At 51.2% G+C, this 25,404-nt stretch overlaps 2 protein-coding genes across 8 annotated transcripts; one reads left to right on the forward strand and one right to left on the reverse strand.

Moving 5' to 3' along the window:
* Positions 1–213: 213 nt before the first annotated feature.
* RBM5 (RNA binding motif protein 5) lies at positions 214–15,431 on the reverse strand. Its single transcript, XM_051811310.1, has 24 exons — positions 15,277–15,431; positions 14,715–15,159; positions 14,351–14,506; positions 12,414–12,483; positions 11,846–11,919; positions 9,470–9,553; positions 8,703–8,763; positions 8,481–8,546; positions 8,144–8,304; positions 7,118–7,215; positions 6,570–6,657; positions 6,299–6,376; positions 6,141–6,210; positions 5,541–5,626; positions 5,128–5,206; positions 4,769–4,860; positions 4,061–4,225; positions 3,441–3,587; positions 3,288–3,359; positions 2,360–2,539; positions 2,091–2,165; positions 1,580–1,677; positions 1,373–1,502; positions 214–867 (listed from the first exon to the last, which is right to left on the reverse strand). Exons 1-24 carry the CDS (start codon positions 15,291–15,293, stop codon positions 742–744), a joined length of 2,718 nt encoding a protein of 905 aa, XP_051667270.1. The 5' UTR covers positions 15,294–15,431; the 3' UTR covers positions 214–741.
* A 1,065-nt stretch (positions 15,432–16,496) lies between these two features.
* On the forward strand, positions 16,497–25,334 carry PARP3 (poly(ADP-ribose) polymerase family member 3). 7 transcript variants are annotated; one of them, XM_051811324.1, is made up of 11 exons: positions 16,497–16,584; positions 17,206–17,440; positions 17,644–17,769; positions 22,401–22,592; positions 22,883–23,090; positions 23,332–23,558; positions 23,715–23,861; positions 24,013–24,090; positions 24,332–24,509; positions 24,739–24,885; positions 25,001–25,334. In XM_051811324.1, exons 2-11 carry the CDS (start codon positions 17,258–17,260, stop codon positions 25,168–25,170), a joined length of 1,656 nt encoding a protein of 551 aa, XP_051667284.1. In that variant the 5' UTR covers positions 16,497–16,584; positions 17,206–17,257; the 3' UTR covers positions 25,171–25,334. The 7 variants fall into 7 exon arrangements, with proteins under 7 accessions (XP_051667284.1, XP_051667283.1, XP_051667288.1 ...); XM_051811323.1 differs by lacking the exon at positions 17,644–17,769 and adding an exon at positions 21,861–21,986; XM_051811328.1 differs by having other exon boundaries at positions 22,955–23,090; positions 25,001–25,332.
* Positions 25,335–25,404: the final 70 nt, after the last annotated feature.

A 25,404-nucleotide genomic window follows, 5' to 3' on the forward strand; every position in this document is an offset into this window, starting at 1 on the left:
TTCTCTCCTGCTCCTACAGCTCTGACAGGAAGGGCTACACAGAGATCTGACACTCCACCAGCCACCATCCATGCTGGAGCTGTGAGAAAGACACTGGTAACAAGGCACAGTGCAGAGATAAAAGGAGGGAGGCGAGCTGAGTGCCATGTGGAGCAGACTCCAGGATGAAGTCTCATCAAAGAAGAAGTAGAATGACAGAAAGGACAAGCAGCATTGGCAACTTAATTCTTCATTCACCCACCAACAAACAGAAATAGGATAATTTCTGGATGTATTTCTTTTGGAAATGAGCCAAACTGGCAACTAGAATCAAAGTCTTCAAAAAGTCTATACAAAGATGTATCATACAAAATGTACAGGAAAATTTTCCAAAAAAACAAAGACAGACAATACAACAAAAGGAGAGCAGAGACTGAAACCACAGCTAACAGGTCCTGCTGCTGCTCCAGAGGGCAGGAGCAGCAGCTGGACAACACACTAAAACACAGAATACATTACACTATATACACGACCATACAAAGATCAGTGTCCCCCTTGGTCTAACGAGGAGCTCTCCAGCATGAAGTTGGGTCAGTTCAAACAATCTGCTCATGGAAGTGTTACATGCCGAGCAGGGAACAACGTCCAAGGGAATGAAATGGTCAGCTCTAAACCAAAACCAGAATATAGCCAGGTCACCAAGGCTACAGAGATTAACAGTCAGTTCTTGCTAACGAGGAAGTGCTTCGCAGGCCAGAGGTGTTACTCCATCTCCGTGAAGCGGGCGAACATGGCTTTCCGCACGGCATCTTTGTACGAATCCGCAGTGGAGACGCCGTAGGAACTGCCCTTGGCTCCCAAGCCAGCTCCTCTCATTCGTACTTGGGCCTGTAGGGGAAGAGACACGTTTCAGCTCTCCAGTGAGTGGCCACATCACCATGAGGGCACTGCCAAAAAACTCATCAGTCCAGCCAACCTTCCCAAGTTCCCGTGTGGATCCCCACAGCCATAAACACAGACACAGGAGACCAGAGTACACACACCACCTCATGTTCACTGCCTTCACGCTACTCTGACCCCACCCCAACAGGAGCAGGAATGAAACTGCACAGAACAGTTCCTAACAGTGTATGCAAGGCCAGGAAAGGCAACAGGACGAAGCCCATTCTGGGGTACCACTGTCACAGACCCTCATGAGTGAAGTGCCAAAGGAAGGAAGCACAGCCCTGCCTCTGCTTTAGCACCTGATGGGACAAACAGGCACAAGAGCCAACGTGAACAGCGGCAGCTTTACTGTGAATGGCAGAGCTTATTCCTCCAGAGATCTTGAGCAGCAACTGCTTCTGGTTAAAAAGAAAAGCACCAAACCTCCTCAAGGAGACATCCCTCTTACCTCAATGGGTGCTGTGATGCCCTGACATTTCCTTCCCAAGCCTGAACCTTCCCTCCAGCCCATGGCCTGCAGCATCTTGTTGCCAATATTACTGTTGTCGAGGCCATCTTTGGTGGGCTGCTCGTAATTCCTGCAGGAAGAAGAGATGAGTAAACCTAACTGCTCATTGTGCACTGAAGCCATGGGTGAGCAGCTTTGGATACATACACTGTGCCAGCATCATAGACCTTCTTGCGCTTGGGCTCTGGGGGCTCTGGGATGCCGTACTTCTCCCGCCTCTCAGCCGCTCTGTCTCTGTATTTCATCTGCATAAAGCAAACACAGTTACCATGGATTCCAAGACACTTCTGTTCATCTTTGAGCTATGGGAGTCAGCTAAATGCCTGCTGCTGCAGAAAGCTATATATTGTAGCCGACTAAAATTAAAACCACAGACCCAAGTCCCTGGAGAACATCTGAAGCTGCACTGAGGTACAAAAGTTTCTGGTCCCAGTCTGGCAGCCCTGAGCTGGAGGTGGAATGACCCTTCCCTGCTAAGCAGTAGCTGTGGTTTATGGGACACTTTTTTCCATGTAACAGGGCAGCTCTGAACCTTGACCGGAGAAGGGGTTGGCTTACGAGGATTATTCCGAGTGACGTGTGTCAGGATAAGGAGAGCTCAGCAGATCACCTATGCAGGTTTTCCATTAGCTACTCATCTGCTCATCTCAACACTGACCTCTCTCTCACGCAGCTCCAAGGCTTCAAGTTCCTGCTCAGAAAGCTTTGATCTTCTATAGATATCCATGTTTTGCTGAAACAAGAAGAGATTCACTTTAACAACATGAAGTGCACAACAGTTCTTTTAAAGTAGTTGAATTTTGGGAGAGCAACAATCCACTTGCACCTATTTTTAACAGTTTTCCAAACAGCAATATGCATCATGGCTTCGGTTTACACACTGAATTATGGCATTCAAGTACCTTCCTGACCACATAGTGCAAATACCTTGTGCAAGTCAGATAGCTGCTGATGCCTAATCAGAGCATCTTTGTTTGGGAACTGCCTTCTACACAACAGACAAGCCATCTTCTTCCAGTCAGTCAGCTTCTCTTCCTCATTCTCCATTCTTTCCAGTAAGTCCTCATCGTTATCGCTGTCACCGCTGTAGGCAGCCACGAGGCCACGCTGGAAAGGAAGGACAGCATTAAGGGCAGTGCCAACAGTTGGCAGCAGATGTGTGTTTATCACAGGAGGAGCACTGCTCTACCATTGCTAAGGATGAAATCACAGAATGGGTAAGTTTGGAAGAGACCACTGGAGGCCATCTAGAATGACCTCCCTGCTCAAGCAGGGTCCCCCAGCACACACTGCTCAGGAGTGTGTTCTGACAACTTTTAAGTATCTCCAGGGAAGGAGACTCCACAACCTCTCTACAAAACCTGTTCCAGTGCTCAGTCACCCTCACAGTGATAGTTCTTGTGTTCTCCTGGGGCAGATTCCAAAGGGCTGGCCTTGGTAGTGAAGACTGAAGCAAAGGTAGTGTTCAGTATTTCAGACTTCCCTGCCACCTCTGTTGCAAGGGTCCGTGTTCTATTCAGTAATGGTCCACATTTTTATAGCACTGCAGCTCAAAAGAACCACATGCTACATGGCTGTTAGACTTATTTTCCACTAGCCAAACAATACTTTTAAGTACGCCATATTTAGAAACCTCAAAACCTCAGCTGAGATCTTGAGGTTAGAAGGAATCACAGCCTTTCTCAGCGTATCTCAGTCACTCACCCTATTGCACTTGCACCGTCAATACTGCAACCACCACTTTTTACAGGTGATATCATGGACATGCAGGCTGGAAAGCAAGTATCTGCTAGAGCTCCTCTCCAGTGCTTTACCAGTAACCTTTGGTAACACCTCTGCTAGGTATCACACTCACCTTCAGTGGATTTTCATCATCCCCGTTTTTCAACACCTCTGGCAAGATCTGCTGTCGCTCAGACAGAGCTCCCTGGATGAGACAAGACCACCATGAGAACTGAGCTCTCTGCCACACCACCCCCCTGCCACACACCACTGCCAGCACCTTCACCTTTTTCTCAAAGAGTGCAAAGCCTGCATCTGCAGCTGCTGACTCCTTCCGCTCCTCCTCCCTGGTGCTCAGTGGCTGGAAGCTGTTCTTGAAGTTCTCTTTCTGCTTGTTCAAGCTCTTTGCCCAGCGCTCCATGTCTTTAGCAATCTGAAATGCCGAGTGGTTTGCTCACACAGCTTCCCTCACAGCTATCAATCTCTTATGGCACACATTCAATCTCACATGCAGTTTCAGAAGAAGTCAACCCACTACCTTTTATTTTTAAATCCCGGCACACTGGATGTAGTGCAGCTGTTTCCCTGTATACAGTGTTCAAAGATACCGCAGCTTGCTGCTTTTACTGTACAAAACCTTCTTATCAAGCTAATCCTCTAAGTGACGGCTCAGTTATACTCCCACTGGTCCTGGCAGGATTCCATAAGCACTCCTCCTATGCGGAGCTTATTTCTGCACTGAAGCCTTGCCAACTCCACCTCTCCTCAGCCCCCTACAATGCCTGCAGATTGCAGGCATGCACCCCCATTTAATAACCTAGGATTTCCTTTGCCATGAAAAAGGAGAACTATTATCACATTCCACAGAACACTTCATCCCCGTTGTGATCCCATTCTGTCGTTTACCTGTTGAGCTGTTTTACTTTTAGGCTTCTCTTTCTTCTCCTTCACTTCTTTGGTGGTGGTTGTGGTAGCTGTCTGTTGGTACGTGACACCTTCTGCAGCAGGCATGTACGTCTCCTTCTCGCCATCCCAGTACAGGTACTGCTGGGTTAAGGCATTGTAGTAATACTGCCAGAGGGAAGGAGAGGTAGACAGTTAAAACAACTCACATGAGCTCGGTGTCCACGGGAGAACCCAAGCAAGCTGATTCAGACTACTGCATCACACGGGAAGGCGTTTTGTAGAGTCCAAACAAGTTCTGCAGACTCCACAGAGGAGTCAAAAGACAGGAAGTGGCTGAAGCCTCTGTCCCCAAACACAGGCGGTGCTGCCCAACAGCACTACGGAGAACCTTTTGCTTCTCCCAAGAGACGACCCACCAGAGCCCAGAGCTGGGTGCACTTTGCTGGGCACTCCGCAACGACATAGCTCAGTTACAGTGGCTGTGACAAGTGCTAATCCTATATGGGCCAAATTTGGAGGAAAATTAAGGAAAGGAAAGAAAAATGAAGGGCTATACCAGGGGGAAGTCAAGTCCCAGCTCTACACACACTGCCGAGAGTTATCTGCAACATTTGGTATGTTGTGCACTTCAAATGTCACTCATATGATGAGAGATAGGAAACTAATGGACCTTAACAGTTAAGACATGTGGGAAGAACTTGTGTTTACCTGGGAATTAGGATCATAGTAGAGCCCTGTTATAGGATCATAATAATATCCTGAAGATTCATCATATTGGTAGGTGGAAGTGTCAGGGACAGCTGTAAAAAAATTAAAGTGTGGGACATGGTCGTTCCAGACGAATTCAGACAGGTATCTTTCTACATTTCAGGTAAAATTCGGAGATTATTTAGCAGCCACGACGGCAGACACGTCTGTAAAGGGCTCTTAAACAACCGTGCAGCGAACGCGTTCCAGGGGCAGCTTCACCACGACACACGGTGACAGAGCACTCGGCCAGAGCCGAGTCCCTCTCTTGCTACACAGTGACAGAAACCTGTCCCCACGAGCAGCTCCCGAGCACTTACCGTACTTGGTTCCAGGCACGACGCCAGTCGGGGGAGCCGCCTGTGCCTGCGTGCTAGTGGTAGGTGGTGCTGATTGTGTCTGAAAAAAAAACCCCAAGCCGGTAACCTCCATTAGAAAATCTGTCACCAAGGCGCAAGAAAACAAGGACAGTGAGCCAAGGCATGAGCAGCCCACCCCATGCTACAACAGCCAACTCCTCCTCACCAGGACACCTGGCACTCACCTTCACCAAAGAGCAAAACGATCACAGAAAACAAATGGCAGGTGACTTGCAAACACAAGCGCTGTGACTAACCCATGGACACTCAGTCGCTTTCTGTACCACCCACTTTAAAAAGCAAAGGCTACAGCTGAGCCTGTATCCCACATAACCCTGGCTTTGACAGCAAGGACTCATCAGTGCTGTAATTACCGGAGAGTCAGGTGAGTTTGTCTGCTGATTATACAGCTGAGGACTCTGGGACACAACTGCAGCTGTGGTGGTAGTGACCGGAGCTCCTGCCAACAGAGAGCAGTAATGCGTAAGCCCGCTAATTTGTAAAACAAGACTGCATCCTAGGGCTAAAATTACTTTGTTTATAGTTTCAGCTCCTAATTCCAGCTCGAGCAGCCAAACAAGGCAATAAGCATTCAAAAGGAGACAGATACACAGTGAGTATTTTCTACACAGACAAGGAATAGTTTCCTTTTCGGGAGGAAATATTCTGTTCCCAAAGTCAGCAATTCCTGGCCTCTGACAACGCTAGTGCTGAACACTTGCTAGAGCTGCTCACATTGTTCTCATGAGTTCAAGGCCTTTGCCAACAGTTTGAAACAGAGGTTTCTCTCTCATCTTGCACAAGCAGTTGCACTTCAGCAAATCTGTTACAGTTCTCTATCAACACAACCTCAGATGCCTCAAAAGCAAAATAAGCCAAGTCTCCTTTTACACAGCAAAATAACATAAAGGCTGAGGCAAAATACTATCACTATTTCAAAATTAGCATTACAAACAATAACATATCAGCACTACCTGATATGGTAGCTGTGTCTGTGTCCAACACTCCTTGATTTTGGTAGTACTGCTGATAATCCTGGGAATACTAAAAAGAGAAATGAATGACAACACAAGGTGAGTGGATACTCAACTTACAACAACCTACTGGTTACAGCACAACCTCCACTACTAACCTGAGCATACTGTGAGTAGCCATCCTGTCCTGACTGGAGGTAGCTGTAGTCAAGGGTGCTGCCCTCTCCAGTCTGTGGCTGAAATTCAAGCAAGGTGATTTTTGTCAGGAACAGGTAAGTTACTGCATTTAAGAATTTCAACACTGCTTAGGCTCCAAACTGACTGTCAGAGCAGATGTGTCAAAGCCAGATCTGCCACTGGTCAATTCAATCAGGCAAGTGGCCAGCAGGGAAATTATGTGGTCTATGAACAACAGCCCCCAAGTCATACCTGAGTGGACGACCACTGAGCTGCAGCGATGGCTGTACTTGCCACAGAGAAGGCGCTGACTCTGTTACCGTCTGGGAGAAGCAGGTCTCTGCAATCACAAAAATCAGCCATCTCAGTAAATGTTGTTTTCGTTCTGAAGTGTCTCCCTTTGCAAGGAGGTCGTCTGCCCCTACATTTTGAATGTAATGAATGAGCCAAAGCACTGCTTGGCAAGCAAGGGAACTTCAGGTTCATTGTTGTACAGTCAGTAATAAGTCAGTGGGTCTCCAAGGAAACAAGTGTGCTATGCACACAAGCAGTTATGCTGTTATCTTCAGAGGACTGGAAAAAGGGGAGGTGGGAAATACTGCTTTCACTCTCCTCGTACACAGTGAAAAGCAAGATGCATGCAACACAGGATACATAAGGGAAACAAAACTCTGGAGTTAGAATAATTTAGAATAATCTTAATAAAAGCCTGGGTGACAACAATAAACCTCCAATATAAATGGGGGGGGGAAGTGTGAATAAAAAACCAAAAACCATAATCGACTGCTATTGCAACTCACTTTCTGGCACTCTTTGCAAAGTCAACACCAATTGTTTTGCCGTCAATTTTTAACGGTGGCTGAAGACTTTGTAAAATCTGCAGCAGTTGAGAAGCATCCTACAATAAGAAATACTCATTATTATGAAAGGCAGGTTACTGAGGGGGATTCAGAAGTTCCCAAAGCTCCACCTTTTCACATGCAGCTGCTGAAAAGAGCTTAAGTCATAAGAACACCTCCATCTCTTCATGCTAGTGCAACCGATCATATACTGAGCTTTTCCATGGGTTGTTCAGTATGAAAAACATTCCAAAATCTTAGCTTTATAAAGCCCCAAATTACTCCAAACGGGAGGCCAGCAAGATTGAGATCAGGCACCCATTTAAGTCCAACAACCTGCTCCACTTTGACTGAAGAAGATCCAAACAGATCATACTGCTGATCAAGTTTGGTATATAGACTCATTATTTAGGTTGGAAAGGACCTTGAAGATCATCGAGTCCAACTGTTAATCCAGCACTGCCAAGTCCACCACTAAACCACATTCCTCAGTGCCACATGTACCTCTAGAAACACAGACTCCAGCACTCTTCAGGGACCTCATGCCAGTACCTAACCTCCCTGAAACTTAAGAGGTTTTCCTTGTACCTCACTGCAATTTCCCATGTTTCAATTTATGACTGTTCCCCATTGTCCTATCTATGTATACTCGACAATATATGTCATCTGCTGTCCCCACAACCTCCCACTGGATGCTGCAGAGAAGAGCAACATCTGCCTCCCCCTCCTTTCTCAAGGTGGAAGAAGCCTAATTCCATGCACCTTCTCCCACATGATATGCCCCAGATCTTAATTTCTGTGAACAAAAAATCCCAGACCATCTTCTTTCAAACTGCAGCTACTGACGAACAGCTCTGACACACTGAATGTCCATTAACCCTCAGAGACCTGGGGCAGTCCTTCAGACAGCTCAAGACCTCTAAATGCTGCAGCCAGAAAAGCAGGTTAACCTGCTGTTTCTCTTGAGCACATGAGTAAGGCCCTCACCATGGCAGACGACAGCTGCACAAACGCAAAGCCTCTGTTCTGCTGGGTCTGCTTGTCTTTGATAAGACGAATATTGTTGACGGCCAGGGATGCGTACGGAGACAAGGCAGTCATGATGGATTCCACTACTGTGTGAGGAGCAATGTTTCGGAGAATGATGGCTGGGGAGAAGAGGTACAACATCAGTGCACACATTAAGGCTCGGCAGAGTATTTCACGTCCTTCAGCGGGCAGGCTGAGATATGGGAAGGACTTTTAGTACATTTCACATTCTACAATACATTTTACATTCACATGTATACATTTCATATTCTACAATAAGTCAAAGATAACTTACTATCACAATAATAATCCACAGACTGAACGGCTTCTGCTGCTCCAGGTGGTACCTCCTGTTCTGAATCTTCGTAAGAAGAGAAAATATTTTAGTCAGGACATGGCTCATTCAGTCAAGCTCGAATTTCACAAGCCAGTCTAGGACCTACAATAAACTTTGCTTCCTACACAGGTCAGGATTTCCCACAAAATCAAACACAATAAAGAGATCGAGGTAACATACCAAATTTGTCTGCTCCACAGCGGAAGCATTTTAGTCTCCTTCTGAAGTTGTAGAGGCAGCACTATGATGAACAAGAGAAGACCAGTAAGAACTTGGATAATTTGTAATAATGCTGCAGTTGCTGTAAAATAACAAAACTCAGACATTCACACAAAATAACACAACAAAGCTAAACCCACCACATTAATCCAGAACATCAAAAGCCACCCTTATCTGCACCACAGCTGCTTTTCAGAACATCCCAGCTACTTTTTCCCTAGTCATCCCAAATCAGTTAGTTATTTTAACCGTGTGGTCTTTAACTTACAATCCCAGGCACAGTAACTGCTTTTAAAAGCACAATGGAACGCAGGCTGGGGAGTAAGTTTACTTTATGGGTAAAAGGTGTAGTTAAAGGCTGACAGAACAGCCTGGTCTTCATCTTACTAAATCATCTCACCTTTGAGAGGTTAAACGAGCAGTGCACAGCAGGTTGTAGCAGAACAGCAGCTTTTTGACACTAGATTAGTCATCATCTGATGACTTCATACTCAGTATCAAGGACAGCTCATGCCCATCTGTGTGTCTCTGGGGGCAACACTGCTGTCTCTCTGTCTCCATGGCCATCACAGCTATGAATCTTTTTCATTCCCTCATCTCACTATGCCTACCATGTCCTATGGACAGTAGGAGGGCATCTGAATCACGTGTCACTTTGTTCAAACCACTGAGCTAGTGGAGAGCACCGAGTCAAGACAAACTTCCTCCAACAAAAACACACGTTGTACCTTGTTGCAAAGCCAGTCCTCAAATTTAGGTCTGGGGTTGCTGTAGTGCATTGCGATCTGCTTCCCTTGAATCACCAGCTTTTTCTGCAAAAGAAGTGGTTTCAATTATTCCTGTATCGAGACACACATGTTCATTTTCCCATGGCAGAGCACCCTTCGGAGGAATCAGTGCTCCTGAATTAAATGGACAACATATGGGGAGGATGTGGAGGACAACCACGGCCACCTACACCCTGCCCATCCAATCCTGCAGAGAGGAGGACGAGGGCAGTAAGAGAATGGGATGTGGAGCAAAGATAAACGGAATCAGGGAGTGTTGAAAAAGCTGCCAAACTCTAAACGCTGACATGGAACCAGGAAGTGTCTCGAAGGAGACAAAGTCCTAATCTGTTGCGTTCAGGATTAACACATTTTTAGGAGTCTCTTTGCCCCCACATTTCTATTCACTGCTGGTATAGCACTGAGCAACTTTTTAAACGTGTCCTTAGGTAACTGCTTCACTTCATCCCCTACTCCAAATACCCCAGACCTTTTAACCACCATATTTGGATTACTTTTCCAAGCACACTTCAGAAGTGTCCCTTTGAAAATACAGTAATTCCTCCCAAAGGGACCCTGCTTAGACTTCTTGAAGGCTGGATTACAAGTGGCATCAACTGAAACATAACTCAAGTGGTTTCATTTGACTAATGCCTTGGTTCAATTGGAAGCCTGCACGAGAGGTTTGTGTTCTTCATTCAGGCAGGAGCTCTCCAAAATGAGTAACTAGACTGCATGCGAAGCTTCTCCAGGGGTAGGAAAAGTTCATAATGCTTTCAGCATGTCCTCTCACTCTGACTTCAGAGGAGTTAGGAATTTACAGCTATTTAAGAAGCCTTGACTCTCAGCCTCACGCTTTGCCAAGCATGGGTATGCAGAATGCCCTTTCAAAATATGGCCATCAACATATTTTGGTCAAACAGGTGGAAGCATGTCTGAGGAAGTGCGTGTTAGAGGCCAAACCCCAGACATTGCAACAGAAAAACCATTTTTTTTTGCAGGTTGATTTACTGCAGAGGTACCACAGAGTGTCAGGATCAGTGGCTTTTCTGACAACAGGGTCTGACAGATCTAGCACGTAGCATGAATAAGGCTCTCACATTCTGCACAACTAAATAGGGCAAAGCCATTGCTCCTACCGGCAGGAGGGAGGGTTGGAGGGCCCAGCACTCACTGGATGTGCACACATAGAAACAAGGCTGCTGGCATAGTTGCAATACATCATTCTGTCATGTAAGTCAGCAACCCGGCTGCTGGGGACAGGCTACGTTTTCCCTACTACTGGGGTGGTTGGTTACCGGAGTGAATTTGAATATATTTCAATAAGTTACGGATCAGTACAGCTTTGTATACATTAAAATAATCTCATTTCTGAAAATGCGCTCAGCATTAATTTCTTGATATAGGTCTTTTCACTGCATCCACCAGACCTACTGAGCAGCATGTCAGGAAAACAGAATCCGAAGGCTGCTCTCTGGCTGGAACATCACCCATGGCGTGGGACTTGTGAAACATTATTCCAGCACAAGGCACAAAAGTTCCATCTGTTGGAACTGCCGTGAATCCCATTACAGTGCCATTGTTTTATTATAACATAAACAGAGCAGAAAACTATTCATCATGCTGCCCCAGGACCTTTGCATCAAATACTCAGGTGCAAGAGAAAACAGTGACTTGATAGTTTTCTCATTTTGAGAGTATTTTTAAGGTCTGTTGTTAAAACATGTTATGAATACTCAAAAGCAGCAAAAGCAAGTGAAGCTGCAGTACCACAGGAAAACCTCATGGGAAAACAAACCAGAGGACTCTTACTGTGTTTTGGCTCCTGATGAAGTCACACTAACTAAAAAGCCAAAATACAGAGAATAACAGGTGTGAGAACTCACTCTACCTAATTTAGTTGGATAAACATGCTTTTTCCTCTAGAAGTGCCAGTTCTCCCTCTTTAAGTGGGGGAACAGCCACTTGTCTTTCAGGGTTAATAACTACGTAACACGGAGATGCGGTGCTTTCTCTGACAGCAGAGAAGGAAACACCAAGTGGAAATGAGCTAGGATTTTCTAAGGGCTACTAGCCAAATCTTCATGAGCCAATTAAATCACAACCAAGCCATTTAAAAGAACGACACATTTTACCAGAGAGTGCTCAAAATGGTCAATTTTCTCTCCTAATATTTCTCTCCTTATATTTTGTCCTACTGTTACAAATTTTAATATATACAAAGCTTTTAGTATTTTAAACCACTCCTTCCACCTCTATTTTTTTCCTTTTTTTTTTTTTTAACTGTACAGACTTGTTCCATTTTCAGGAATATCTAGACTTGGTGAGTGAAGCAACCTGATTGGCTTCCATCCAGCTGGTAGCATCTTGAAAGTGATAAAACTCCACGAAGGCGAAACCACGGCTTACACCTAGAGACAGCATTCAGATATAGACGGGATACTTGTGTTAGTCAGTTCCTTTAAAACAGGCGAATCTCTCTCCAACTGCTTCATTACTTCATGACAAAGCAGCTTTACAAATGCGACGTCAACTGCTGGGATCTGCTCGTTATTTTGCCATGGCAAGGAACCAAGCTGCCTTAACTGGCTACATTTCACTCGATTCGAATCCACGTTTAAAGGTAACCATGCAACAGACTACATATTATTAAATGGGTTTACACTATTATTACTTACCAATACCTGTTAACAAAACCCCCTGTAGACAGACTTCTTTTAACATGTTGACCAGCTATCTATAAGTCTTCCAAAAAGCCACATTCCTTAGCCATGGCAAACCCTTTTTTTTTTGTTTTTTTTTTTTTTTGGTAATGCATGTGCTTGCAGTTTGGGGACAATTCTGGATACTCTTTTGGGCTGGGGAAGAGGAAGGTGATGTCAAAAACTGGATTAAGAGCTCTCACCTGTCTTTCTCTTCATCAGCCTCACGTCTGCAGGCTGAGGACCTTCAAAGGACTCAATAAGCTCGCGAATCTGTGTAAGATTTTGATCAAACAGTTAAATTTTTCACATCTTGGCAGACAGTTAGAAGTCACAAAAGCAACCTACAGTACATACAAGTGGTACACAAAACATCAACAGTCTCAGCGCTGTCTCGGAGACAAAGAAAACCTTTATGGAGAACCCAACAGGGTTCTGACAAGCACCAGAGAGCCCACACAGCCCTTTCCTACACTAAACCGTCATCCTCACTCGGGCCACAGAATCATCCAGAATCTGAATCCCTATGATGTTGTGTTCCAAGGTAATTTGTGCTAGATTTGGCTAACACTATGCTTGACCCCAAGTTTTTAAAAGGAACATCCCTCTCTCCCTGCATATCTAAATATCCCTCGCTCCTGGCAATGAAACACAAGCAGCCTACACTGCAGGGCTCCATGGTGAATGTATTGCTAAGTCTCATGCTGAAGTTCTCATCCTCTAATAGATCCCCTCCAGTTTTTCAGGAGATAAAGCAGATTTGTGAAGAACGTGTCCTCAAAGAAAACGCTACAGAGACATCAGTTCTTCAGCTATAATAAAGCTGCTTAGGCTGCGGCACAGGACACGTAAATTGCTGGGGGAGGCATGAAGGAAAAAGAAACACCAAGTTTTTAATGCCACAGCAGAAGACAAAAGGTCTTTCAGCAGCTTTCACAGAATTCAAACGACATTACATACAACAAGGTTGCTCAGCAGAATCAAAACTGATCTTAAGCTACTCATTTTTATGCTGACTGTAATTAGTATCTTCAATGCAAGTAGCTTTTTCTCATGAAAAATGTGGAAAAAGCTGAAAATTGCATACACAGCCAGAAGTGTTGAAGTAATGTTAACTTAAGAAAACAACTAGCAGTTCTGAGATGCATTGCCTACACTCCCAAGATGAGTCCACAATTAAACATTCATATAAACTATGCTACAGTTACTGCACGACTGTAGAGCTACAATATCAATACCTCAGAAACAAAAAGTGTTCTGAAACGCTTGTGAAAATATTAGAGCAGTAAGTGGTGATTAAGACATTCAATATTAGGAGGGCAGCAAGTAATCAGTAAAAAAAAAAAAAAAGGAAAACAAAACGCCGCAGAAACGGTGCAAAAGCATTCTCTGTGTTAGCAATCAACACACAAACACCTCAGAGGCAGAGGAGTCGCCTGCCTGAAAACAAACTGGAATAGCTCAGCTTTTACAGGGCTAACCCTCAAATAACAGTTGTGGGCGTACAGCTTGGTAACCAAAATAATCCAGCAAGGAAGGAAAAAAAAACCTAACACTACAATCAAAAAACCTAAAGCTTTAACATCTTTCTATTCAAGGAATTAGACAAGCAAGTACCAAGCTCACATATACTTGCTCTGTCAGCTCAGCAGCAGCCATTTTATGACTCCCGCAGCCGTGCCTGCACAAAGCAGCTTTGTGCGGGGCTGTGCTTGGCTGAGGAGCTCGGTGTCTGTGTGAGACCCCATCAGGCACAACTTCTGACCTCAATAAAGACCAGAAAAACTGAAGGAAGTGCTGCCTCTGTGCCTCAGTCCCCCTCCCCTCTCGCTGCGGTGGGAAGAAGCAAACGCCTGCCTCTTCCCTCCAATAAAGAAAAGCAGCGAACAGCACGTAGCTTAAAATCCACTCTTGCAGAAAGCATTCAAACATGCATGAAAAAACAACTATTCGCGGATTGTTTCATTTGAAAGAAAGTCGTTAACGCTGAACTGACCTCTGTCACTCTAACAGTGACAGTTCAAACGCTTTCAGGACTCAAAATGGCAGCTCGGCAGCGCTGGAGAGGGGCCACCATGATGCAGCGTTCAACAAAATGGCAGCAGCCGCCGCTCCCGCACAGCCCTGCCCGGCTACTCACATCGTTCTCCGTAACCGTGATGGGGAGCCCACGCAACATGATGGTCTTGCTTTCTTTCTCATCGTTAATATCGTTCCTGTAGTCGTGCTCTCCGTAATCGCCATCGGAATGGTATCCATCCTCTGACTTGTCGCTGTTCCTGCGCTCCCGCTCCCTCTGGAAGCCAGCGCCCAGGATTAGCCCCCGCGACTGCCCGCAGCGTGTGCCCGCAGTGCCACCGGCCCAGGACAGACACGGACACCGAGCCCCGGCCCGGGGCTGGTCCCCACGGCCTCGGGCATCGCCCCGGGTCGCACCCGGCCCCCCCAGCCCCGCACACCCCGCCGTGCCGGCCCCGCTCCAGGTTCCCCCCGGCACCGCTCACCTCGGGGCTATCGTAATCGCGGCTGTCGTAGTCTCTGTCGTAGTCTCGGCTATCGCGACTGTCGTAGTCTCGGCAATCCCGGCTGTCGTAGTCCCGGCAATCGTAGTCTCGGCTGTCTCTGCTGTCGTAGTCGCGGCAATCGCGGCTATCGTAGTCGCGGCAATCGCGGCTGTCGCGACTGTCGTAGTCCCGGCAGACACGGCTGTCTCGGCTGTCGTAGTCCCGGCTGTCGTAGTCGCGGCAGTCTCGGCTATCGCGGCTATCATAGTCTCGGCTGTCGTAGTCCCGGCTATCGTAGTCGCGATAGTCATCGTAGCGGTCACCGCGGCGCTCCTCACTAGACCTCTTGTAATCATCCCTGCGCCGGCTGCGGGACTCCCGCTCGTCGCGGTCCTCCCTCTCCACGATGGAGCCGTAGCGGCCGCTCCGCTCCGTCCTGCTCACCCTGCGGCACAACAGCGGGCCGAGCTCAGAGCGTGAAGCGCCCGCCGCGACTCCGCCACTGCTTGCCTGCCCGCCCGCCCCCCTCCCGTCTCCCCCTCGCCCTCCCGTCGCCGCTCACCTCTTGTCCGAGCCCATGCCGCCGCCTAGAATCCGCAGGCAGCCTGCACAGCGCTGTCCGGCACCTCACGCCGAGCACACCCGCACAGCGCCTCTCGCTGCCTCGCCACAAAATGGCGCCGAGTGGACCGCCCGTCTTCTACCCAGCGGCCACCGCGCGCCACGACTGGAAGCTTCCAGACGGGCGCATGCGCAAAGGGCGGACACGCCGCGAGGCACGACGGGAGATGTAGTTCGGGGCCGCGCAGGCGCCGTTTAAAGAGGTCTCCGGCCCGGCCCCCCCACGCGGGACTGGGATACTCAGAGCCCTGTCCAGCCTGGCCTGGGACACTGGCAGGGATCGCAGCTGCTCTGGGAAACGAGTGCCAGTGCTTCACCACACTCAGCATAAACATTTCTTCTTTATGTTCAATCTAACCCTGCCCTATGTCACTTTAAAGCTGTTACCCCTTGTCCTGTCGCTCCACACTCCTGTCCAAAGTCCCTCTCCAGGTCTCCTGAAAGCCCCTTTAGGTACTGAAGGGGCTCTAAGGTCTCCCTGGAGCCTTCTCTTCTCCAGACAGAACAAACCCAACTCCTCCAGCCTATCACTAATTAAAAAGCTACCACGGGCTGCAGCCCTTTGAGGGGACACCATGAAACTAAATCACCCAGGGGAGCACAGGGGGCTGTGCCCCCGCCTGCACAGCTTGGGCTGATGTGGCCAAGCCCAAGAGTTATAAAGCCAGCAAGGCTTTGGCCCCAGCAAGGTTGTTCTATCCGTGTTCCCAGCACAAGGTGCAGCTCTGCCTCCTGCCCATGACAGCGGTCCCTGCTGCCTGCACAGCCACCCTGCCCACACCCACACCCCTCAGAGTGGGGCTGCAGGCAGGAGGAGGAAGCTATTGTTGAGAACCCCCCAAGCTACATTCAGCTCCCAGGATGTGTTCAGGTTTTCCTCTCTGCCTGACCCTCAGCCCTGCCTGTTTGATGGGGACAAAAGAAAAGATATTTAACACAAAGAATGACACTGGCGACATTAACTCTTCAAGACTGTTTTCTTTGTCTCAGACCATGGCGAGGGGGGGTGGCTGGATGGAAGGGCAGTCACTGACAGGGTCACCACTTGTCCAGAGACTGTTTGGCAGTGCAGGCAGCAGTGCAGGCAGTGCAGGCAGCAGGCAGTCCTGCCACAGGGTGTGTGCGCTATCTGGGGGTGTGGCAGCTGTTTCTGCTGTCATCCCTGCCTGTTGCCTAGGGAAAAAGTTTCTTCTTCGGGCCGAAGACTGTCGGAGGCTCCTCGACAGGCAACCCCAGGCAGCAGGAGCAGGTAGGACATGGCTGCTCCCCGCTCCTCTGCCCCCTTTGCTGCCCTCACCACCACTAGCTCGGCTGGGACCAGGGGTCTGAAGGAGACAGGGGCTACCTGAGACCACCCGTGCCCAATTCAAAGCACTTCACTGGGCTTGGGAGGGACTGGAAGGCATTGTGTGTTTGGGGGGGATTGGTGTTGCATGGTTTCCTCTCCCGCATGGCCCTGGGGGCACAGAGCTGTGGGAGCTGTGGGGATACACTCCTGTGGATTGGGGGTCCTTGGTGAGGGGAGGTTGGGGCCAGCAGGGCTTTCTCAGCTCCCCCCACCTCTCCAGCAGACCCTCATCCTCTTCCAGCTCTTCTGACATGAGTTTGCTGAGCATGCAGCTGTGCTCCTTCCCCCATGATCCCCCTCAGCTCTGTGTCACTGGGCTGTTTTCATTTTGGGGTCCCATGGGGGCTGAAAAGTGCTGAGAGGCTCTGTCCCCCGTGCCAAATACAGGGTTAAGGCTGAGACATTTTGTGGGCAGAGGTCCCATCCCTTCCTCCAACCCAGCTGTGGGCTGGAGGAGGAAGGAAAACTGAAATTTCTTGGAAGGACTTGGCGTCTCTCACCTCCTGCTCTGCCTTTCCCCAGAGGACTTTGCTGGAGGATTAAGGCTGAGCTGTGCCCGCGTGGAGGCTGAGTCATGGCTTCCAAGTGCCCTGCATCCTCCTCCACACAGCCAGATGGCAGGGAAAAGGAAGTGAAAGAAGAAGAGGGGGATGACACCCGGAGCTCCACCTTGGCAGCCCTCAAAACTGCCTCCAGGGAGAAGCCCCCTGCCACCATCGATGGGCTGTGCCCCCTGAGCACGACACCAGGTGCCCAGGTGAGAGTGGGGCTGAGGTACCAGAGGGGCTGGGATGGGGGGACATGGGCAGCAGGGGGAACACCTGGGCAGCCACCTGCTGACACATAGGCAGCTCCAATTTTCCATGCAGACCCCCCTGTATCCCTGCTGGGACATCTCTGCACCCTCCCCATCCCCAAATGCTGCCCAGGTGCCAGCCCAGGCCATGCCATTCACTGTAGGTCTACGAGGACTACGACTGCACCCTGAACCAGACCAACATCAGTGCCAACAACAACAAGTTCTACATCATCCAGCTCCTTGAGCACAATGGTGCTCACAGTGTCTGGACCCGCTGGGGCCGTGTGGTGAGTCCACCCTGGCACTGCATGCCCACCCACCTCCAGCTGTCCCCACCCTGCCTTTAGACCCCCAAAGGTTGAGGGTGAACCTGGTGGTCCCCATCCCTTTTTCCTGGTCCCGAAGCAAGCAATGAAGTGTCCTGTTATAGCCCTTTGCTTGGGGGGCTTCAAGGACTTTCCCACCCATGACATGGTGGATGTGGCTGGGGCACATGGCACCTGTCACTGCAGTGAATGTGAATGTGACATTACAACAAGGAGTCCTGGAGTCTCTTCCCATGCTGGTGGCTCAGCACATTCCTACTCCCCGCCCACCAGCCCTGCAATTGCAACCCCCCTGAACCCTGCCTGCTCCCTCCAGCATGGGGCAGGTGGGGCAGGGATGTAGGAGAGGTCCTGAGCACTGCTATCCACTGTCAGGGGGAGGTGGGCCAGTCCAAGCTCATGTCCTGCGCCTCCCTGGAGGCTGCCAAGAAGGTCTTTGAGAAGAAGTTTCGGGAGAAGACCAAGAACAGGTGGGCCTCAAAGGAAAACTTCGTTGCCAAGGAAGGGAAGTACACACTCATCGAGGTGCAGCCAAGGGTTGGGCAGAAGGTGGAGGTTGCCCTCAGGGTGAGTACAACAGGCAGCTGGGGTGTCACCACAGTGGTGACATATCCCACTCCTGGGCTACTGGACACCAGTATAGGTTTCTTACAGGACATTAAAGGGGGTCACCAGGTCCCTGACAGGTCCCGGGATGCCACGCAGACCTCGAATATTGGTAGGAGGTGATGGATGGCATGTGCTGGGTCTGGGGGCTTCAGCTGGGGTGTGCAGGTGGAGGGGTGAGTGGGGCAGAGGTACTGATGGATTTTAGAGCATCCCCTCTGCCATCCCGGCACCTGGTGGGACTGTGGATACCCTGTGCCGAGTGCCTGCATGTGCCCGTGGTGATGCTTGGAGGTTCTTGTGAGGCCAGTGGGGTGGATGAGATCACCTGTGCCCTCCCCAACACCCTCCAGACGTGAAGAAGATACCACTGGGGAAGCTGAGCAAGCAGCAGATCGCGAGGGGCTTTGAGGCACTGGAGGAGCTGGAGGCAGCGCTGAAGAAGCAGCCCCCCGATGCCTCTTGCCTGGAGGAGCTCTCCTCCCGCTTCTACACCATCGTCCCCCACAACTTTCGGCGGAAACAGCCACCCCCCATCAACTCCCTTGATCTGCTCCGTGCCAAGAAGGACATGCTGTTGGTGAGACGCCAGGGCACGTGGTGGGTGGCATCCCTCCCCAAGGAGGGCTCCTGCATGTGGGGCAGGGAGCTGCTGGCAGGAGTTTGGGCTTGCCCTGGTCCCCCAGTACGGTGCCCGGCACTGGTGGTGAGCATGTCTCTGGTCTGTCCCCACCAGATGCTGGCTGGCAGTGAGTTGGCACAGAGCCTGCAGGCACAGAAAGTGAAGGAGGAGGAGATCCCTACGCTGGACGACCTTTCCTACAAGTTTTCTCAGCTGGGCTCACCTTCCCATTGATAAGGGGTGATCAAAATATAAAGTGGTGATAAAAGATAGTAGCCTTAAACGCTTAATAGAGTTAATTTTTAGATAGAATACTGTTAAATTAGAATAAGGCCTTGCTTGCTTTTGCTAACTTACAAATATGGTTAACTTTATAATGAGGATTCTAGCAGAAACAGAGGCCTTGGAGTTGTGGTAAGGAGCTTTGAGAAGGACCTTGAAGATTGATAAAGGGGGGCTCCAAGAGAAGGAGACAAGATGAAACCGGTTTTGAGGTGAGTGGCCAGTGCCAGCACCACATTTCTTGCAAAGGTGAAAAACTCAGAGCCGAGGAAGATGTCTTATTTCATCCAAAAGACCCTCAGTGAAGACCCCCAAGGGGCGTTCTGAGGCGGAGTTATAAGAGTGGTATATGTTAATGATTTCCCCTCCCAATTTTCAGGAATTTGCTGACACAGCTAATGCGTATGTAACACAGCTAACGTATATGTAACATGACTAACGTTTATATAACATTCTATCACATAAAAAGGGCTGAACAAAGGGAGTAGGTGTGCATGTTATTGCAAGGCTACTCCCCATGCACCCAGCGCTGCAAATAAACATATCTGCTTCAATACTCTTTGTGATTTTTGGGGTTTGATTCCGCAAGTCACTGGGAATATCAGATGCTCCTTGTGCCAGAGTGTCTCCTGAAAGCCCCTTTAGGTACTGAAGGGGCTCTAAGGTCTCCCTGGAGCCTTCTCTTCTCCAGACAGAACAAACCCAACTCCTCCAGCCTATCACTAATTAAAAAGCTACCACGGGCTGCAGCCCTTTGAGGGGACACCATGAAACTAAATCACCCAGGGGAGCACAGGGGGCTGTGCCCCCGCCTGCACAGCTTGGGCTGATGTGGCCAAGCCCAAGAGTTATAAAGCCAGCAAGGCTTTGGCCCCAGCAAGGTTGTTCTCTTCGTGTTCTCAGCACGAGGTGCAGCTCTGCCTCCTGCCCATGACAGCGGTCCCTGCTGCCTGCACAGCCACCCTGCCCACACCCACACCCCTCAGAGTGGGGCTGCAGGCAGGAGGAGGCAGCTATTGTTGAGAACCCCCCAAGCTACATTCAGCTCCCAGGATGTGCTCAAGTTTTCCTCCCCGCTTGACCCACAGCCATTCCTGTTTGATGGGGACTCAAGAAAAGATATTTTAACACGCAAAATGACGCTGGCGACATTAACTCTTCAAGACTGTTTTCTTTGTCTCAGAGCATGACCAGGGGAGGTGGTGGGATGGAAGAGCAGCCACTGACAGGGTCACCTCTCGTCCAGAGAGTGTTTGGCAGTGCAGGCAGCAGTGCAGGCAGTACAGGCAACACTGCAGGCAGTGCAGGCAGTGCAGGCAGCAGGCAGGCCTGCCACAGGGTGCATGCGCTACCCGGAGGCGTGGCAGCTGTTTCCGCTGTCGTCCCTGCCTGTTGCCTAGGGAAAAAGTTTCTCCTCCGGGCAGGCTGCCCAGCCAGCCCGAAGGCTGTAGGAGACTCCTCGACAGGCAACCCCAGGCAGCAGGAGCAGGTAGGACACGGCTGCTCCCCGCTCCTCTGCCCCCTTTGCTGCCCTCACCACCACTAGCTTGGCTGGGACCAGGGGTCTGAAGGAGACAGGGGCTACCTGAGACCACCGGTGCCCAATTCAAAGCACTTCACTGGGCTTGGGAGGGACTGGAAGGCATTGTGTGTTTGGGGGGGATTGGTGTTGCATGGTTTCCTCTCCCGCATGGCCCTGGGGGCACAGAGCTGTGGGAGCTGTGGGGATACACTCCTGTGGATTGGGGGTCCTTGGTGAGGGGAGGTTGGGGCCAGCAGGGCTTTCCCAGTTCCCCCCACCTCTCCAGCAGACCCTCATCCTCTTCCAGCTCTTCTGACATGAGTTTGCTGAACATGCAGCTGCGCTCCTTCCCCCATGATCCCCCTCAGCTCTGTGTCACTGGGCTGTTTTCATTTTGGGGTCCCATGGGGGCTGAAAAGTGCTGAGAGGCTCTGTCCCCCGTGCCAAATACAGGGTTAAGGCTGAGACATTTTGTGGGCAGAGGTCCCATCCCTTCTTCCAACGCGGCTGTGGGCTGGAGGATGAGGAAAAGCTGGACTTTCCCGGAAGGACTTGGCATCTCTCACCTCCTACCCTGCCTCTCCCCAAAGGACTTTGCTGGAGGATTAAGGCTGAGCTGCCCCCTCGGGGAGGCTGAGTCATGGCTTCCAAGCGCCCTTCGTCCTCCTCAACACAGCACAGGGAAAAGAAAGCGAAAGGGAAAGATGGGGATGACACCTGGAGCTCCACCTTGGCAGCCCTCAAAACTGCCTCCAGGGAGAAGCCCCCTGCCACCATCGATGGGCTGTGCCCCCTGAGCACGACACCAGGTGCCCAGGTGAGAGTGGGGCTGAGGTACCAGAGGGGCTGGGATGGGGGGACATGGGCAGCAGGGTGAACCTCTGGGCAGCCACCTGCTGACACATAGGCAGCTCCAATTTTCCATGCAGACCCCCCTGTATCCCTGCTGGGACATCTCTGCACCCTCCCCATCCCCAAATGCTGCCCAGGTGCCAGCCCAGGCCGTGCCATTCACTGTAGGTCTACGAGGACTACGACTGCACCCTGAACCAGACCAACATCAGTGCCAACAACAACAAGTTCTACATCATCCAGCTCCTTGAGCACAATGGTGCTCACAGTGTCTGGACCCGCTGGGGCCGTGTGGTGAGTCCACCCTGGCACTGCATGCCCACCCACCTCCAGCTGTCCCCAGCCTGCCTTCGGATCCCCAAAGGTTGAGGGTGAACCTGGTGGTCCCCATCCCTTTTTCCTGGTCCTGAAGCAAGCAATGAAGTGCCCTGTTATAGCCCTTTGCTTGGGGGGCTTCAAGGACTTTCCCACCCATGACATGGTGAACGTGGCTGGGGCACATGGCACCTGTCACTGCAGTGAATGTGAATGTGACATTACAACAAGGAGTCCTGGAGTCTCTTCCCATGCTGGTGACTCAGCACGTTCCTACTCCCCGCCCACCAGCCCTGCAATTGCAACCCCCCTGAACCCTGCCTGCTCCCTCCAGCATGGGGCAGGTGGGGCAGGGATGTAGGAGAGGTCCTGAGCACTGCTATCCACTGTCAGGGGGAGGTGGGCCAGTCCAAGCTCATGCCCTGCGCCTCCCTGGAGGCTGCCAAGAAGGACTTTGAGAAGAAGTTTCGGGAGAAGACCAAGAACAGGTGGGCCTCAAAGGAAAACTTCGTTGCCCAGCCAGGGAAGTACACACTCATCGAGGTGCAGCCAGGGGCTGGGCAGGAGCTGGAGGTTACCCTCAAGGTGAGTACAACGGGCAGCTAGGGTGTCACCACAGTGGGATAGTCCTCATATCCCACTACTGGGCTACTGGACACCAGTACAGGTGTCCTACAGGACATCCAAGGGGGTCACCAGGATGTGGTGGGTTCCGAGGAGGGTCTGGGTGCGTGCTGAAACAGTCTGCAGGCAGAGATTTGGGGCTAATGGGTTGAAATGGAGTGGGAGGGCATCCCAAATGAGAACCATGGGCTTCTGGGTGGAATCAGTCATGGAAAATGGAGGCAGCACCTGCCTATTGCTTTGCTGTCCAGGGGCTGGGCTCTCCCCATCAGGCAGCTCCCACAGCCTCTCACAGGCTCACAGGTGATGCTGGGGATCTGCAGGTGGATGATGTGGATGGGAATAAGGTCTGCAAGCAGCGGATGCTGCCCTGCACCTTGGACAAGGACACACAGGAGCTGGTGTCCCTCATCTTCAGCAGTGACATGTTCCGGGATGCCATGCAGACCATGAATATCGGTAGGAGGTGATGGATGGCATGTGTTGGGTCTGGGGGCTTCAGCTGGGGTGTGCAGGTGGAGGGGTGAGTGGGGCAGAGGTGCTGATGGATTTTAGAGCATCCCCTCTGCCATCCCGGCACCTGGTGGGACTGTGGATACCCTGTGCCGAGTGCCTGCATGTGCCCGTGGTGATGCTTGGAGGTTCTTGTGAGGCCAGTGGGGTGGATGGGATCACCTGTGCCCTCCCCAACACCCTCCAGATGTGAAGAAGATGCCGCTGGGGAAGCTGAGCAAGCAGCAGATCGCGAGGGGCTTTGAGGCACTGGAGGAGCTGGAGGCAGCGCTGAAGAAGCAGCCCCCCGATGCCTCTTGCCTGGAGGAGCTCTCCTCCCGCTTCTACACCATCGTCCCCCACAACTTTGGGCGGGCACGGCCACCCCCCATCAACTCCCTTGATCTGCTCCGTGCCAAGAAGGACATGCTGTTGGTGAGACGCCAGGGCACGTGGTGGGTGGCATCCCTCCCCAAGGAGGGCTCCTGCATGTGGGGCAGGGAGCTGCTGGCAGGAGTTTGGGCTTGCCCTGGTCCCCCAGTACGGTGCCTGGCACTGGTGGTGAGCATGTCTCTGGTCTGTCCCTGCCAGGTGCTGGCCGACATTGAGTTGGCACAGAGCCTGCAGGCACAGAAAGTGAAGGAGGAGGAGAAAGAAGTCCCGCATCCGCTGGATCAGGATTATGCCCTGCTCTGCTGCCAGCTTTCCCTGCTGGACTCAGCTTCCCGGGAATATCAGGTGGTCCTTGTGCCACAGTGTCTCATAATGGGGAGCAACTGTGCCAGGCCTGTGGGCACACCAAAAGGTCCCCACTGTCCCAGGGGCACCCTGGGCATTGCTGGGATGGCTGCCTGTGGTGACATTGCTTTCCTGCCTCCCTCCCTGGCAGCTGATCCAAAACTACGTGACACAGACTGGGCACAACCTCCACATCCTCAACATCTGGCAGGTGGCCCGAGCTGGTGAGGTGAGGTGGAGATGATTTGCCCCATCTTACAGTGTGGAAGCCCTGGTTGCACCCCAGGATTGTGTTAGGGCTCTGGGCTTCTTTACCCAGTGGGGGCTTCAGCCCAGCTGGCCAGGGTTGCCCGCTTTCCTGCCCCTCCATCTGGGCTCTGGAGTTGGCCTGGGGTAGTGGGTGGCAGCCCTCCATGCCTGGGCATCCACATCTCCCTCTGTGGACAGCCCTTAGCTGTGCGTCTCTCCAGGATGAGCGCTTCAAAGCCCACGACCTCCTGGAGCACCGGCGCCTGCTTTGGCACGGCACCAACGTGGCGGTGGTGGCGGCCATCCTGAAGAGCGGGCTGCGCATCATGCCACACTCAGGAGGGCGTGTGGGCAAGGGCATCTACTTTGCCTCTGAGAACAGCAAATCAGCCTGCTATGGTGAGGGTCCTGGGATGAGCAAGGCTGCTTGGGATGCCCGCAGGGTCAATGTGAGCCCGGCTGCCTTCGCATGACCCCTGCCAGGCAGCTGTGGGCTGGCAGGCATGTGGACATGCCAAGCCCCTTCCCTGCATGGCAACTGGTCTTTCTGTCCCAGCATGGTCTGGGCACAACGAGATGGGAACACCAAGGGTGGTGTTATTATCTCCATCCCTTTCTCCCATGTCAGTGGGCTGCACATCCAAGAATGTTGGCATCATGTTCCTGACGGAGGTGGCCCTGGGCAAGCCCTACCGCATCACCCGTGATGACCCCTCACTGTGTCAGCCACCTGCTGGCTATGACAGTGTCCTGGCCTGTGGCCAGACAGAGCCAGGTGAGTCTGGGGCAGGAAGGGTATGGGATTTGTGGGGCAGGAGTGAGCACAGGGCAGGGGGGTGGGAGGCAAGCTCTCAGGCTTGACGTGTTGATGGGGGCGACTTCTGGCCCAGACCCTGCACAGGATGAGGAGGTGCTGCTGGATGGCAAGAAGGTGCTGGTGTGCCAAGGCAAGCCCATCCCCATACCTGCCTACAAGAACTCCTCCTTCAGCCAGAGTGAGTACCTCATCTACCAGGAAAGCCAGTGCCGGATCCGCTACCTAGTCCAGCTCCGCTTCTGAGGGTGCCCAGGAATCCTGTGGCCCTGGCCCAGCACCAGCTGGTGATGCCCACCAGCCCAGAGGATAGTGATCTGTACTCTGGCCACCTCACCTGGGGCTTGGCAAGGAACAGGCTGGTGTGGGGACAGAGGTTGCTTTGAGGTGAATAAAAGCACCATGCCTTGTACCGAACAGTGCTCGTGCTTTCCTGCCCTCGGCAATTTGCATGTGGTGTAGGGAAGGGTGGAGGTGGGT

This window comes from Manacus candei, unplaced genomic scaffold, assembly GCF_025592945.1.
Source record: "Manacus candei isolate 608988 ecotype Guabito, Panama unplaced genomic scaffold, ASM2559294v1 h1tg000082l, whole genome shotgun sequence".
NCBI lineage: Eukaryota > Metazoa > Chordata > Aves > Passeriformes > Pipridae > Manacus > Manacus candei.

Excerpts from the sequence above, each read along its gene's own strand:
- RBM5 (XM_051811310.1), bottom strand. Across the intron at positions 7,216-8,143 it reads TGCAGCTGTCGTCTGCCATG|GATGCTTCTCAACTGCTGCA; the intron begins GTGAGGGCCTTA and ends TTCTTATTGTAG. Across the intron at positions 5,207-5,540 it reads CAAACTCACCTGACTCTCCG|ACACAATCAGCACCACCTAC; the intron begins GTAATTACAGCA and ends TTTTTTTTTCAG.
- PARP3 (XM_051811324.1), top strand. The coding sequence starts at position 17,258 with ATGGCTTCCAAGTGCCCTGCATCCTCCTCCACACAGCCAGATGGCAGG. Across the intron at positions 17,770-22,400 it reads GGACCCGCTGGGGCCGTGTG|GGGGAGGTGGGCCAGTCCAA; the intron begins GTGAGTCCACCC and ends ATCCACTGTCAG. Across the intron at positions 22,593-22,882 it reads AGCTGGAGGTTACCCTCAAG|GGGCTGGGCTCTCCCCATCA; the intron begins GTGAGTACAACG and ends TTTGCTGTCCAG.